This window comes from Mauremys reevesii, linkage group 1 (genome assembly GCF_016161935.1).
Source record: "Mauremys reevesii isolate NIE-2019 linkage group 1, ASM1616193v1, whole genome shotgun sequence".
NCBI classification, from domain to species: Eukaryota; Metazoa; Chordata; order Testudines; family Geoemydidae; genus Mauremys; species Mauremys reevesii.
The window spans coordinates 32,794,776-32,811,763 of NC_052623.1; the positions used below are offsets into that span (position 1 = coordinate 32,794,776).

The following is a 16,988-nucleotide window of genomic DNA, read 5'->3' on the forward strand; positions in this document are numbered from 1 at the left end:
ACTGGAGGGAGCACCTTCAGGAATGAGAAGAGAGTTCATTATCTGTGTACCTAGGGATCTTAGGTGCTGGAACTAGGGGTGCTGCTACACCACCTGGCTTGAAGAGGTTTCCATCATATACAGGGTTTACGGTTTGGTTCAATGGCTCTCAGCACCCCCACTATAAAAACTGTACCAACACCCCTGCTAGGGATACTGGCTGAAGTCCTGTGAAGCCATATACTAGCTAGTAATGGCCACAGGTATAAGTTAGTCTCAAAAACAGCTACCATCATGCGTCCTTGGAAGAGTGACAGCTCTAAAAAGGCAAAAAGCAACAATTCTGCAGTTCCTAATTTGCTCAACCCAGATGAGGGATTCCTAGGCTTAAGTATCAGGGGGAGCTGTGTTAGTCTGTATCCACAAAAGCAACAAGGAGTCCAGTGGCACCTTAAAGACTAACAGATTTATTTGGGCATAAGCTTTCGTGGGTAAAAAAACTCACTTCCTCAGATGCAAGATGCTAGGCTTAAGTATAGCAGTGTGTTAAGTGGGTACAGCTTCACTGAAGTCTGAAGCTGTTTCCTTATTCAGTTAAGTAGTGTTGCCATTAAGAAAGCACTTCATGAGGTACTTAGATTGCCATTAAGAAAAGCTTGAAAACATGACCCCTTCAAGGTTAAAAATAAGAAGGTAAATAAAAAGAATCCAAAATACATTATTTTGGGGGCTTAACTCATGATTTTTTTGGGTTGGTCAGATTTCTTGGATATAAGTGACATTCATAGATTCTGTATGTCTGGCCTCCACAGAGCAGTATGCTACATATGTGTATATAAGGTGTAGAAAAATTATATTGTATTATTTTAGAAATGGTGTGTGATCTTGTTATTAAAGATGGTAGGGTAATGTATGTGCAAAAGGGGGCAGCGTTAATGTTACATATACACCCTTAGTTTTGTCATTTCCTGATGAGTGTTTAACTGTACAACCTAAACTTTTTTTGAGAGAATAGTTAATAAAATCAAGACAAATATAAAATTATGCAGCCACAATGCCCAGATGGGCATAGATACCCTTCTTCAATGCCAAGGAGTGTGAGTGGTGGCAGGTGTGAAAATAAGCGAGGAGCGGTAATGGTGCATCTGCAGGTGAGCATTGACTGCTTTGGTTGATATGCCCACACAGCACAATTGCATCCAAAGACAGCTCTTCATTGGAGGCCAGAGGTTGTTTTTCGCATAGATGTGTAAATGTGTCAATCGGTGGGCCAATAACGGGGACAAAAACGGAATTTATAAAACTAAGGATACATGACTGTGCTACTGATTGCCACTGTGGACAACTAGCACCCCACTAGAGTCACAGCTCCAGCTCCAGCAAGGATATGTTGCCATGTCATTTTAAGAATTTTTTCTTTGCACCAAAGTAGCTATCTTTAGTAGACACACATTTCCTATAGTCAAGCGATTGGAGAGGTGTATAACACAGCAGCCTTTTCTCCAAGAGCCATTTCCTTGGTAATGGAATTCCCCAATCCCTGCCAGTTCCCCCTCTCCCAACTGCACGGTTGCACTTTTATAAGGACTTTTTTTTCTCAGCATCCCTTTCTCGGGTTGTCCCTTTATATTTGGCAGAGAAAAGCAACTGCAGCTCTACAGTGGCTGTTTTGTAATTGGTTGCTGTTGTTTACTTCATCATCCTCTATTCCATCTGAAAAATAATCTGAACTCCTGTTATGTTTTCCCCGTTTCCTGAGGCAGTGTGTTTGGCTTAAGGATGGTTGTACAAGGTGTTGTGCATGACTCAGCAAGTTCGTCCTTTTGGGACAGGACATCTGCCTTCCTGTTTCTCGCACCTAGCAGGATGTCACACTGAAATTCAATTGGGTGAAGAAAAGAGACCAGCGGATCTGGTACTGGTTTAGGTTTCAGGCCATGCGAAGGTTCTCCATGTGTCTGTGGTCTGTAAGGACCTGAACTGAAATTGGGGTCTTTCAAGGTAGGGTGACCAGATGTCCTGATTTTATAGGGACAGTCCCGATTTTGGGGTCTTTTTCTCACATAGGCACCTATTACCCCCCACCTCCTGTTCCGATTTTTGACACTCTCTGGTCAGCCTATTTCAAGGAGATGATGCCATGCCATTCATCTGTCTAAAAGCTGCACGAACACAGCTATCTGAAATGATGAATGTGTCTCCTCCCCTGGCCCAGTAAAGATGGCTCAACTAAGGGGATTCGGACCACACTTGCACTGCAGTGTGCCAATTACATTTCCGTTTCTCATACGTGCCTCGACTATTTTGTCTGCTTCTGAATCATTACACCTGCCTTTTAGGAGGCCAATGAATTGAGACATTTACGCCCCATTGTCAGGAATGAGGACGTGCAGCTCCCTGCTTAGTCTCTGGGCAGCCTAAGAGCACAGCTGATCCCCTCAGGGCCACCTGATTGACCGCTCCCACTGATTGGCCAAGGAAGTCAGCAAGCCTGCGCGTTAGCTCAACAGCAACAACTGATCTCTGGCTGTCAATGTACATGTCCACAGTTGCAATTGCTCCTGTGAAAGCTTTGTTCCTGCCCAGCTCCAGTCTGCTCCAGCACTGCTTCCTGACTCAGCTCTGACTCCAACTCTGGCTCCTGACTCCTGCTCCAACCACTAGGCATGACCACTCACATCCTGGTTCGTGACACTCATTCATTCCTCTTGCAACTCAGCTGAAGTCTATACAGTTACATCAGAAACAGGCCCCAATATGTTTAAATAAAACATATATGGATCTCTTAAAGCGTGTAATTGTACATTTTTCAAAGTTGGGTACTAGAGGGAAAAATGAACTGAGTTCAGATTCTTCATTTTCATTATTATGCAGCCAAAATGAATGACTTCTACTCTTTTTTACTGAAAGGGCACAGTCCCTGCCTTTCAAAATATTCTTCATGTGGCTGTTTTTGACACACCTTTTACATAATAACATAGGATTGCAGTATGGGCTCACAGCTGAGGTCCATATAGTCCGGTGTACTCCTGTCTCTAACAGAGGCCAGCACCAGATCTGTCAGAGGAAAGTGCAAAAACCCCCATAATAGACAGCTATGAAATAAAATGCCCATAGGGAAGTTTATTCCCAGTTCCCATCAGTTAGTGGTTGATTTATGTCCTTCTTTAAAGAAAATCATATCTAATAGAACTGTGGATTTATTTCATTATCTTTACAAACTTCTAATCCTTCTCTGAATCTTTTTTTTAGCTTGTGGCCTCAGTGATAGCTTGTGGCAGCGATTCCACATATTAATTCTGTGGTGGTGAAAAAAAAATCCTTTATTAGTTTTAAATGTATTACCTTGGCTCAGGTGATTTGGTTTAATCTATTATACAGATAGAGACCAGTCCCAAAGTTCAGATCCACATCTCAAACTCTCCCCATATGTGGATGTGTTTGGCTCTGGGGTTTAGGTTCAGTTTCATCGCAAACGTTCAATCTTATAATAACAAACCAATATATGTCTGTATAATAAAAGAAACAAAATGTTAATCAGAAAAGAGATTTTAGCTTCTAGCTTTCTAGGGGGATATTATAAATAATCATGAATAAAAAATAACTCAGCATGTAATGAAAAATACCTTGACCCATATTATGAAGTAAACAATATTAAGTATGTATTTCAATAGGATTAATATAAACTATATTTATTTGTAAGCCTGCTTGTTCGTCTATCTCAGGGAGTGGAACAGAAGCCTCACTTTCTTTTATTACGCTGCAAACATCCCACCCATGGGGGAGGATGTTTCTCTTAAACAAAAATGCCACCAGGTATGAAACAGCGACGATAGTCCCCAAAGTGAGAAGCATGGTGAAGGTTTTAAAAGGGAACAGCTGGATGTAGACCCCATCCACAAGGGAGCAGCCTGGGTAGTGTATTACAGGGGGGATTTTCAGGGAAGGCTCCCCTGCCAGCAGCCTTAACAGGAACCCGATGAGGAATCCAGCAGCTGAGCCATATGTGTTGGTGTTGGGAATGAAGAGGACGCAGCAGAGCTGGGGAAAGAGAAGAGCGTACACCAGCTCGCCACTCAGGAACCACAGATCATAAACAGAGTTAGAAAGGAAAGCCAGGCCTGCAGCGGCTGTCCCAAAAACCACCATGGAGAACCTCATTATACAGACAACTTCTTTCTCTGTAGCCTATAAAATAAGAGAGTGTTGTTGTAGAAATCATCACTGGCTCATTTTTAATCTCACCCTGAAACAGATCTCAAGGTTACAAAAGTTAGAGGAGTTTATTAATAGATGCTGACATCACTATAACAGTGCACGCTGGTGTTTGTGTAACAACCCTCACCTTGCCAGTGGTGTTTGAACTCAGAACTTTCAGCACCAAAGCCCGGACCTCCACTTAAAATAAAGGAGGAACTTTATTAGCTGTACTGTTGATTAATGACTGAGGCCAGCACATAAGTTAGAGTGGCCTTGAATTTTGGGTGCCCAACTTTAGACCCCAGAGCCTGATTTTCATGGACCACCCACAGCTGCATTCAAAACCAATGGGAGCTACAGGGGTTCAGCTCCTCTCAACATCACACCACACCATATGTCTGCAACTGAGCTCCCAAAAACTGAGGCATGCAAATGGAGAGGCCAGGACGTTAGCTTTTAATATCAAACCAGGTCAGAATTCATATGTTCTACCAAATTAATAATATTGATCCTTACAGATTTTACATTTGTCTGTGGTAAGGAATTTTCCATATTAAAAACTGATACATTTAAGAAATGTTTACGGAAGTGAGGGTAAATTTTAACCCTGCTGAATGGTGTTTATCATGCATCCTTGCACTAGAGAGCTTTTCTGAGTTGCTTTTAGGTCCCGCAGGTGGGCCTCATGCTGGGATAGATTATGTGGAATGAAATCAGAGGCAAGTCTAAATGAACATACATAAGAGAATGTAAGCAACTATAACTTACACCTTCTGGAATTCTCAGTGTGTAAGTTGCGCTAACTTAGCCAATACTACAAAGTGTTGCCAGCACAGCTATGTCAGGTAGGAGTATGAAAAAAATCACACACTCCAGCGGACAGAGTTATGCCAGCAAAACCTCTTATGTGGATGCAACTGTGCTGACAAGGGTGCTTTATTTGGCAGAGCTAATGTTGTTCAGGGAGGTGGGGGTAGCTATGCTGGCAGAACTTCTTTTGGTGGCATATGCTGTGTCTCCACTAGGGGGATTTGTCAGCATATCTATGCCTGCAAACGCTCTGTAGCATAGACAGGCCAGGGGACTCCCTTAGCTGTTCTGTGGTGTGCTTTGATATACTGCTGTTTGAAACAGAATTTCCCCAAGTGAGAAATCTGTACGGTTTCCATCCCCATCCCTATCCCTCATAGAGATGAGGATTTGGGTCAAATCTATTTAAAATATCCTAGTGAGTTTTGCCACTGACTTCAGTGGAGCATTACAGGCCCTGGATGTGGTTGTGCTTGCCTTGGCAGACAGAATTACCAAACCCAAGCACTGAAAAATCATGAGTCAGGCCCCCCTCCCTCCTCCAAATCACAAGACTGGCTTAAAAAATCATGAGACCTAAAAAAATAAATAAATTTTGGGTTGTTTTTATTTACATTCTCATGTCTAAACCTTCAATATGTACTCCACATTTTCAAGCTTTTCTCCATCGCCATGAGGATTAGAAACTTCTGTTTAAAAGAAAGCTGAGATTCCCATGCAACCTCTTGATTTCAGCATTGACACTGACTTTGGTGCGACTACTCGTGTGAGCAAGTGCTCACCAGCATGAGTGCACAATCTAGGCACCATTGTTTTAGCAGCCATTTTGATTTTGTAATGCAGTGAGAATAACCTTTCGAGAAAATCAGACAAGCCTGTTAATTCTGGAGGATTACTTGCCTAGTCAAATTAGTGATATCTTTTTTTAAAGCAGCTTGATATTGAAAACCTAGCTACACATTTTATACAAATTATACCCATTTCTAGGATACAGTCACCTTGTGCATTAATCTTGGCCTTCTAATTTTTTCTTTGTCATAACACAGTGTATTTGCCAGAATTTAAATAAAAAAACTCAGGCATCAAGTAACAAAGTACAGATCCCAAGAAATTCAATTTACTGTCCTATCTTTACCATGTACCTTTAAACTACAGGATATCAGTGTGATTTACAAGCTTTATAGATAAATCATTTCACCACCACTGAAATGCAGTCGCCGGCTAGAAAACTTCTCTGTCGCTTTTTTTAGTTCCACTTTTTAAAGTTTTCTTGCCTCCTCTGTGTCATATGAGGGCATCTTCAGTTTGCTTGGAAGGCCAGGTTTCTCTTTCTGGAGTCATTAATAATTAAACAAAACCACTTTAACAAATGGAACAACAGTCAGAGAGGAGCCAAAAAGCGCCTTCTTCTCTCTAATATGCTGCATGAGTGCTTTGAAGTGCTTTGCCCAAAGGCTTTTTGCTATTCTCTTTGACTTCATTAGAGACTATGAAATAGAGGCACAACTTTGTCATTTGCTAAATGACTAGTTCAAAGTCTACCCTCTGGAGTGATTCCATCCCATGTCTAGAGCCCAATGACACCATTTTACAGCAACATTCACCTTGAGAAATCTCCTGGGGGTATACAGAGGAGTAGTTAAAAAACCTTCCATTACTTTCCCCATGTGATTCATGGTGTCAGAGGCTCACAAAGACTCCTCACCTTTTTCCTAAGGGTTTTCCTGTAGATGTTGTGAGCTAGTATGGAGCTGGCTGATAGAAGGGCTGAATCTGCAGAAGACATGACGGCAGCAGCAATGGCTCCTAAGCCAGCAACAGAAACATACGTTGGGCAAAGATACTGCAGAACAATGGGTAATATCATGCTAGACTCCCCTCTTTCATTAGGGGTTGGCAGACCATAGCTTGTCTGATTCCAGTCTTAAAAAAGAAAAGAACATTAATTAACAGGGAGTTTTGGATTTGCTTTGTTAATTTTTCATTCCTTTACTCTCTTCTGTATTGAAATAGCTAACAGTACATTCTGCATTGATCTTGACCTTTTTTTTTTTTTTTGCAAGGTGCAGTAAGACATAATTATTTCCCCTGCAACAATCAATAACACTGAAGGGAAAGATCATTAGGAACACTGTCAGCATCCCTGGGCTCTGTAAAATCTCTAAATTGTCAGAAATCCACCAAAACTTTCTAAGCTTCATCATGCTTTGAGGTCTGTGGTTTTAGGGTTATGAAAATGGAAGGAGAAATTAAATGAAATTCAACCTTGAAAAACACTGGAACATTCATCTGAAGGAAAATAATTCAAAGCACAGCACAGAAGGAAGATATTTGGAATGTCATAAAACAAGAACTTCATCAAATCAGTTGATTAACAAACAAAAGTCGATGCAATTTGGGATGCACAGGCAGAAGGAGGGATATGACAGCTCCTGTCTACATAGCACTGTTCTTTATAGATACTTAGGCCCCATCAGTGTAGTATCTGAGCACCTCACTAACACCAATGAGTTTATCATCTCAATGTTTTTTCTGACAGGGAAGTAGTAATATTCCAATTTTTCAGATGGGAAACTGAGGCACAGGGATTAAGTGTATGTTTGTGGCAGAACTGGGAACAAAGTGAAGATTTTCTGAGTTTGTTATGGTTTAACCTTGAGGCCATTCTTCTGCCTGCTGAGATTGCATCTTAAGTACTGTTCCTGGCATGAGAGTTGGCAATGCTGAGATTTTGAATCTCTGTGACTGTAACTCTGTAAGCCTAATATTGCAATGAGCTTACCTTTTTTTTTTTTTTTTTTTTTAAATTCTGAGGGACAGTTCCTCAGCTATTGTGAATTGGTGTGAGCTACAGATTTACACCAGCTGAGGATCTAGCCCCCATTATATATGACTAGGGATTAAAACAAACAAGCCTTTTTGTACCAGAGCACTGCCTATTTAACCATAACAGAAAAATTAATGAGGAAAATATAACTTCCAGAGTGGAAAGAATGATCTTAGCGGTTGAAAGAATTTTGAGACCGAGGACAGCGGGCCTGGGTCCAGCCTGCCCTGTTCCATGTTCTAGCCTACAGCTGCCAGACATTCTAGGAGTTGTAGGCCAGGCTGCAATGCATGATGGGAAAGGAAGAGACTATAAGAGGCAGCCTTTCACAGTGCTACCAACTCTGGTGATCTTACCACAAGGTTCACAAGACTGGGTGATTTTCTTAAAGCCCCGGCTTCATATAGAAGCTCAACTTTCATTTATAAACTAAAGTTTGTTTTTAGCCATATGGTCATGGAGAAAAGTTTGAAAACGTGACCCAAGCTTTAAGGCAAAGTAACCTTTTTTAAAAAATCTCATGATTTTTAAACCAGTTGCAGGATTGTTGAAGCATGACTCATGGTTTTTTGAATGCTTGGGGATAGCTATAATGCTTTCCTTAGGCCTGGTCTACACTGGGGTGGGGGGTCGAACTAAGGTAGTTCGACTTCAGCTACGCTATTCGCTATTACTTACCCGTCCTCACAGCGCGGGATCGATGTCCGCGGCTCCCCCGTCGACTCCGCCACCGCCGTTCACAGCGGTGGAGTTCCAGAGTCGACGGGAGCGCGTTCGGAGTTCGATATATCGCATCTAGATGAGACGCGATATATCGAACTCCGAGAAATCGATTGCTACCCGCCGATCCGGCGGGTAGTGAAGACGTACCCTTAGAGTGGACAGAAGGTCCAGGCAAGCAGAAGTGTAAGGAAGCTCTTCAGGGGCTGGGCTCAAGGGGGTGTGATTCCTTCTTGAGAGGAAGCCAGGGAAGAAGCCTGGGAGAGTGTCTGCTGAAGACATTTCAGAAAGCTTAGGATGAGATGGGCCAAAGTAGGAAATGTCTGGAAAAAAGTGAAGCAGGGCAGGGATTTTAGTACAGTGCACTGCAGCTTAGGGTCTGTCTACACTGGAATAAAAGCCCATGGCTGGCCCGGCTCAGCTGACTCAGCCTCACAGGGCTCAGCCTCACAGGGCTCAGCCTGTGGAGCTAAAAATTGCTGTGTAGATGTTTGCGGTCAGGCTGGATCCTCCCCCCTCACAGGGTCCCAGAGATCGGGCTCCAGTCCAAACCTGAACGTCTACAGAGCCGTTTTACAGCCTCATAACCCAAACCCCATGAGCCCAAATCAGCTGACCTGGGCCAGCCGCAGGTGTTTAATGGCTATGTCGACTTTACCCTTAGTGTTTTAGGAAGCCTGGGCTGAAGACTGCACTAGATGATGGACCTGGACTTCCCTTATGGTGCCACCTATAGGAGATGGGAACCTCTGCAACTAAGGAGAAGGCCCTGGAAAGAAAGCAAAAGAGACTGGTTGGAAGATTTGGATTTTTCCATTTTGTTTGGACTCTTCTTTGTGACTTTTGTATCCTGGAATGTTTTTAAGTTTGAAAACAGGGCTCTCTGAGACCTCCTTCCAGCCAGCTAAAAGGAGATCACCACGTATTGGGAAAATGAGGCAGCCATTACCATGTGGGACAGGTAAGATGCCTGTTACAGTGAGACTGATATTTACTTTGCTATTCATTGTGTCACTGTTTACTTTTTCTTCCTTCACTTGTTTGTTTTATCCATCATTTGTGCCTCATACGCAGGGGCAGCTCTATGTTTTTTGCTGCCCCAAGCATGGCAGTCAGGGAGCATTCGGTGATGTTTCTGTGGGAGGTCTGCCGGTCATGTGGATTCAGTGGCAGTTCTGCGGGTGATCTACACCGGTGCCGCGCCTTCACCGTACCTGCTGCCGAATTGCTGCTGAAGCCGCGGGACCGGCAGACCTCCCACAGAAGGCTCCCTGACTGCCGCCCTCATGACGACCGGCATGCCGCCCTCCCCCCCGGCAAGATTTTGGGGGAACAGACAAGTGTGTGTGCACAGTGCCTAGCAAAATAGGTCAGTGATTATGGCCTCAAGGTGCTAAAGGAAAGAAACAGCTTTTGTGTTACCTGTAGAAGCAGCTACTGCACCAATAAGAACAGATGGAATGGCCATGAAAACACACCCAAACCCTGCAAAATAAGAAGTGAGGCTTGCTTGTCTGGAAGAGGAGGCTGCGAGGACTCTTTGGAAATAGATCTGCCATGGAATACTTCCAAGAGCCTGAAATGAAGGTAAACCATTAAAAATAACTCATGCATCACTATTAGGGGCTGGAGTGTCATTTGCTATAGACCTTCATTTGCCGCCTCTCCCATCAGAATTTTCTTTGGTCTATATGCTCCATTATGTCTTCCACTCTTTGTCTCCCTCCCTCCCAACTTTGCAGGATATAATATAATCACATATAATGTTCTACATGCTGATGCAACTTCGCCTCCCTCCCCTGAATTTTTCTGAATTTGGGGCAAACCTATCCCCATGAAGGCAGTTCCTCCCTCCAGACAGTAGTCATTCTGGTGTTACTACCGCTACTGCAACCTTGGGGTTGTAATAATCCTTCTGGCTGTCACTCTGTCCTTTTTCAGGGGAGGGTGATTGGTAGGTCTGTGCAGTCACAGATCCATTATTATCTTGGCCCCCACTTCTCCCTTGGCTTGTGTGATGAAGTGGGACTGGTCTTACTGGGGGCTGGGTACAGATCCTAAGTATCTAGCAGCAAAAGGCCATGCAGCCAAATGCCTGAAGTTCTGTCTCCTAGCAACGGATGGCCCGGCCCCTCCCTGCAAAGGTGCTGGCTAAAGGTGTTGGAGACAAAGGGGTCAGGTGACCTCCTAGCCTGGGAAAGAAGCTGAGCAGAGAGGAGGGGCCGGAGGGGGTTGGGCAGACTGGAGTTGGCTGAAGAAAAGAGGGGAAGCAGGGAGAGAGGGCTCTGATCCCCGAGGGGGGCTGTGGGGCCCCAAGATGGACCTAACAGGGGGGATCCTGTTATCTGTGCCTGCAAGACCTGTGGTGGACTGTATTCCTGTCGTCTAAATAAACCTTCTGCTTTACTGGCTGGCTGAGAGTCCTGGTGAATCGGCAGGGAACCCGGGGGTGCAGGGCCTGACTCCCCCACACCCCATCCCTTTCCATTGCAGATCCCCTGCAGAACCAGGCTTCATAGCACACAGGGGTGTATGCTTCTTGCTTAGGCTTCCTTCATTCTGTAGCAGAGCTGCCCTTGTTCCACTGTTTTTGTGGGGAAAGTAGCAGGAGTTTCCCTGTCAGGCACTCGGGGTGTCTTTGGCACAGGAACTCCCTTGTTGTCATTTATTATTTTTACAGCACCCAGCACACAGGACAAATAATAAGACTGGCCCTACCCTAAAACCTTACAATCTAGGTTTAAACACAAGCCGAGATTAACAAACTTCCTGGAGAGGGATGGGCTGAGGCAGGACAAGGGTCACGGCAGTAAGATCACCCTGCTTCTCATACAGCATTGTTATTATTTATTACGAGGGCTGTCAAGTGATTAAAAAAATGAATCATGATTAATCGTGTGATTAAAAAAAATTAATCACGATTAATCGCACGATTAATTGCACTGTTAAACAATAATAGAATGACCATTTAGTTAAATATTTTTGGATGTTTTCTACATTTTCAGATATATTGATTTCAATTACAATACAGAATACAAAGTGTACAGTGCTCACTTTATATTTATTTTTATTACAAATATTTGCACTGTAAAACACAAAAGAAATAGTATTTTTCAATTCACCTAATACGAGTACTGTAGTGCAATATCTTTATCATGAAAGTTGAACTTACAAATGTAGAATTATGTACAAAAAAAACCTGCATTCAAAAATGAAACAACAATTTTTGATGGCATTTCACATAGGCGCCGACTCCATGGGTGCTGCAGGGCTGGAGCGCCCATGGGGAAAAATTAGCGGGGGCTCCGCACCCACTGGCAGCTAAGCTCCTCCCGCCCCCATCCCCGCTCCTCCCTGAGGAGCCGCATCCCTGCTCCTGCCCCTCTCAGCGCTTCCTGCCTGCTGCCTAACAGCTGTTTGGCGGCGCTTAGGACTTTCCAGGAGGGAGGGGAAGGAATGGGGACGTGGCGCACTCGGGGGAGAAGGCAATAATGAGGTGGGACAGGAGTGGGGACTTGGGGGAAGAGGGTGGAATTGGGGTGGGGTGAGGGTGGTGTAGGGGTTGGCAGAGGTGGGGCCGGGGTGGGGGGGAGGGGTCGAGCACCCATGGGGCAGAGGGAAAGTCGGCCCCTATGGCATTTCAGATTTTTAAACCTTGCATTGAGTGCTGTAGCTATTTTTAGAAATCTCCCATTGGTACCTTCTTTGCATTTTGTCAAATCTGCTGTGAAACAAATATGTGCTGGGTCATCATCCGAGACGGCTATAACGTGAAATGCGGGTAAAACTGAACAGGAGACATACAATTCTCCCCCAAGGAGTTCAGTTACAAATTTAATTAACACATTATTTTTTTAATGAGCATCATCAGCATGGAAGTATGTCCTCTGGAATGGTGGGAAAATATGAAGGGGCATGTGAACGTTTAGCATATCTGGCACGTAAATACCTTGCAATGCCGGCTACAAAAGTGCCATGTGAATGCCTGTTCTCACTTTCAGGTGACATTGTAAATACGAAGCAGACAGCAGTATCTCCCATAAATGTAAACAAACTTGTTTGTCTTAGCAATTGGCTGAACAAGAAGTAGGACTGAATGGACTTGTAGGCGCTAAAGTTTTACATTGTTTTGTTTTTGAGTGTAGTTATGTAACAAAAAAAAGTCGACATTTGTAAGTTACATTTTCATGATAAAGAGATTGCACTAAAGTACTTGTATGAGGTGAATTGAAAAATACTATTTCTTTTGTTTATTATTTTTACAGTGGAAATATTTGTAATAAAAATAATATAAAGTGAGCACTGTACACTTTGTATTCTGTGTTGTAATAGAAATCAATATATTTGAAAATTAAGAAAAACATCCAGAAATATTTAATACATTTCAATTGGTATTGAACAGTTTAACAATACGATTAATCACAATTAAATTTTTTGAGTTAATCGCATGAATTAAGTGCGATTAATCAACAGCCCTATTTATTATTTATATATATCTTACACCTGTTTCATTCCCTGGCACTCTCACTCCTGTTGGTGAAATCTTTTGTAGGCTGTGGCTATAGGAGAAATGGTCTGGTAAAATAAGAACCCACCCAACCTTTCGCCTCTCCCTTGAAGTGAATCTGAATCAAACATTTCTGGCAAGTTGTAAAAGAGAAGTTGCTGTTTAATTGTTTTCCTTATGCATTTCTAGGATCCATTCAGGACCTGAAGTAGTCATGCCAAAATACTGTGAGTAAGGCTGTTGTAATGGTATTTCCATTCCCTGGCCAGATTCTCCATTGTTGTAAAGCTTTAGTGACGTCAGTGGTGCTATGTCAGTTGAGAATCTGTCCTGGAATGTTTATTACGTGTCCCTGCAATGCCTATGCTCTTAAAAGTCCAGTTCTATAGGTCAAAGTGGTTCAGGTAATTCTGATAAACATCCAGATTTGGAGTGCCCACCTGAATGCAATGTTTCAACTATGAGGCGCACCTGACATTAATGCACCATAATTAAGGCTACGATTTAGTCACAGGTTGTGGAAGTCATGGAATCCGTGACTTCCAGTGACCTCCATGACTTCAGCCTGCTGTGGTTGGGAGCTGTGGGGCTGGGAGCTGTGGGGTGGCCTCCGCTGCTCCAAGCCATTGCAGGTGATAGGGGTACCACCCACATCTCCTGGCCACCATGGGCCCCCGGAGCTGCGGTTAGCAGGGGTACCGTGTAGCTCCTGGCCCCGGTGGGTGGTGGGGACACCCCACATCTCCCAGCTGCTGCGGCCACAGGGGAACCCCCTAGCTCCCGGCTGCCACGGGCCCCTGGAGCTGCAGGCGGCAGAGGTACCTTGGAGCTCCCGACTGACATGGGAGGCCTGGGCACCCCACAGCTCCCAGCTTCCATAGGCAGTGGGGGACCCCTGGAGCTGCAGGTGGCAGGAGTACCCTGCAGTCCCCAGCTGCTGCAGGCAGCTCCTAGCCCCAAGCAGCTGCCCTGCTTCAGGTGGTGTGGGGACCCGCAGGTCCCCATTTTGTCTTGGATATTTTTAGTAAAAGTCACGGACAGGTCACGGCTTCTGTGAATTTTTCTCTTTTACCCATGACCTGTCCATGACTTTTACTAAAAATACCCATGACAAAATCTTAGCCTTAACCATAATAAAGATGCATCCATACAGGGCCGTCCCTAGCTATTCTGGGGCCCTACGCAGCCCCGCCCCCTGTGCAGGGGAGCAGGCCTCTGTGGGGGTGGGGGCTGGCTTGGGGGGCAGGGCGGAACCACCCCCCAGCACTCACCAGTGGCACAGCTGGAGTCAGGTCCCTGCACTTCCTGCCATCGGTGAGTGCAGGCCTGGCCCTGCTGCACTCCTCAGGGGCGGGAAGAGGTGGGGCAGGGGTGGAGCAGGGGTGGGAAGAGGCGGGGCGGGGGGAGCAGGGCGGGTGCTTTGGGGGAAGGGGTGGAGTGGGGGAGGGGCTGGGGAAAAGCAGGGGCGGGAAGAGGCAGGGTGGGGGAGGAGAAGGGGTGAGAAGAGGTGGGGTATGGGCAGAGCAGGGTGGGGGCTTTGGGCGAAGGGGTGGAGTGGGGACAGGGCTGGGGTGGAGCAGGGGTGGGAAGAGGTGGGGCTGAGTGGGGCTGAGGTAGGGCAGGGGTGGGGGGTCTGGGGAAGAGGCAGAGCAGGGGCTGGAGCAGCACGCAGCTGTGCAGGGCACCAGGAAATTTGCGTATGGCTAAGGACGGCCCTGCATCCATACAAATATCTGCAATTCCGAAGTGTCTTTCTCCCTCTATTCTATCGTGTAAAATTCAGGCTGTACTGGTGGGTTTATAAAAAGGTGCTTTGCTTTTACTGACACTCCAGGCAGGTGAACTATTAGAAGGAAAGGATGGAAAAAAGATCTTACCACATACAGAAGTTCATCTAACCATCTTCCAAGATACTCTGTTTCCAGTTTGCCAATCCATGGTACTTGATAGAATTCATTAACAGCAGTATAATAAATGCTTTCAGTTGCAGAGTTCAGCAGCGCAAATGGCACACAAGTCCACTGTGGTTAGCATGAAAACAATTATCAGTACAAAAGGCTAATGTACACCAGACAACATTTGTAACTCCTCTGTTTTCCCTATGAACCTGAAATTCCCTCTCCCCATACCATACCACCACCAAACCTTGGGATTCCACAGAAATCTGAAATTGCCTCCCACCTTTAAGCTCTCATATGGGATTTTTCTAATATTAAGGGTGGTGGTGTTGTGAGTAGAGTGAGGCTGAGAAGGGGAAAATTAACTGTGGTGTACCTAGTCCTGTTTAACCTTTCCATTTAAACTTCTGTCTTGTTTTCAAGAGCTCTTTTCATATAGGTCCTCTGTCCTTGTCATTTTATAAGGTGGCTGGTTTTGTACAGAGAGGTTGCTTTGCATTGCTCTGGTGCTACAAACCAGCCCTAAAGCTGGTTTAAGTGGGGAAGCATGTCAGGGGACTCTTCCTCATACCTGAGGTTTCCTATAAACCTGCGGAGAGGCTGCTGCACAGGTCCTGTGGGTGTCGTGCTGTGTTCTATGGCACAGCCTCGCCTTGTCCTGACCCCGTGTAGGCATATCCAGTGCAATTTACCTCAGCTTCTTGATGGAATACACTGCTATGGGGCTGGGAACAGCCAGTGGCAAATCAAATGGAAGCAATCCCATTTGGCTCTAACAAAACAGCGGCTGAAATATTAACCATGCAGCCTCTTGAACAATGATGATGATTAAGCAGTGATAATGCAATTTCCTGTTTTCCCCGCTGAAATAGATACTGTACTGGTAACTCAACACTGTTATAACTCAGAGAGCCTTCTAAAGGTACAGCAAGCACTTTCCCCCTTGAGAATCCTGGATGGGACTCACTCAGAGAGCATTGCCTTGACCCTCTTTACAGATCTGCACATGAGGCTGCTGTCCTGAACATACCTGAAAACTGAAGGTTTACTTTTGCCCTAAATCTTTAAGAACTCAGCTTTGGCTGTAAGGCCCATGGAGGTGGTGATGTGAAGACACAAGCCCTGTAGAATACAAGACTAAGAGCAGTTCACTGGTACACTCCCCTTTATGTTGTACTACTGTATATAGCAGTGGCGTAGCCAGGCCATGACACTTGGGTGGGCCCCAACTTCGGGTGGACAAGCTCCTGCACCCCGACCCACCTCTCTGGCTGGAGCACTGGGCGGGCAGAGCGGGGCAAGCGCCTGACCCCGCTCCCCGACTGGAGTGCTAGGCAGGCGGGTGGAGCAGGGCAAGCCCCCGACCCCATTCCCCTCTGGAGCATTGGGTGGGTGGAGTGGGCAAGCCCCCATGCCCTGACCCTACCCTCTGGCTGGAGTGCCGGCCGGCGGGCGAAACAGGGCAAGTGCTGGGGCCGGAGCAGAGCCAGGCTGGAGGGTGTGAACCTGGATGCTAAGTGGATGGGCCACGGCCCACCCAGGCCCACTTGTGGCTATGCCCCATGTACATAGTGCCCTCCCAGTGGGGAACAGCTGTGATTGTGCTGTAAGGATGTGGGGTGTGGCAGCAGAGACCAAAGGTCATCCTCCATTTTGGAAGGCGGGGTTCCAGACTGCCAGGCCAGAGCAAGCTGTGGCTGGCTGTTACTTATAGCAGGATCTTGTTGCTGTGTTATAAGTGTTTAAGTAATAATGTCATGTTAAATATAAGCTCTCTGGGCCTCAAGAAGAACACCACACTCCCCACAGTGGGGAGCGTCTCTGCTGGCTGGCGTAGATAGGGTGAGGCCATTGTCTGTCCTGCCCCTTTGGGAGAGGCTGGTGCACTCTCCTTGTGCTCTCTAGACACAAGTGCAGCAATTATTTCTAGCTATGCGTGAGTGTGCTTGTGGAACCCAACTGTTCCTGGTGCCTCCTGCTTCCCTCACCCCATCCTGAGCACCCATTCTGGGTGAAAAAATCAATCTTGCCTAAATGGCTAAAGCCT

The 16,988-nt window shown here is 45.5% G+C and overlaps 1 protein-coding gene across 1 annotated transcript in view; it reads right to left on the reverse strand.

Annotated features, from left to right (window-relative positions):
* Positions 1–3,633: 3,633 nt before the first annotated feature.
* Positions 3,634–16,988, reverse strand: part of LOC120395214 (high-affinity choline transporter 1-like) — a 29,332-nt gene continuing 15,977 nt past the window's right edge. Inside the window, exons 5-8 of the mRNA XM_039519404.1 lie at positions 14,921–15,064; positions 9,959–10,112; positions 6,695–6,912; positions 3,634–4,167 (exon numbers count right to left, since the gene is read on the reverse strand). Coding sequence (XP_039375338.1) covers positions 3,634–4,167; positions 6,695–6,912; positions 9,959–10,112; positions 14,921–15,064 — 1,050 coding nt within the window. The remainder of the gene's footprint in view (positions 4,168–6,694; positions 6,913–9,958; positions 10,113–14,920; positions 15,065–16,988) is intronic.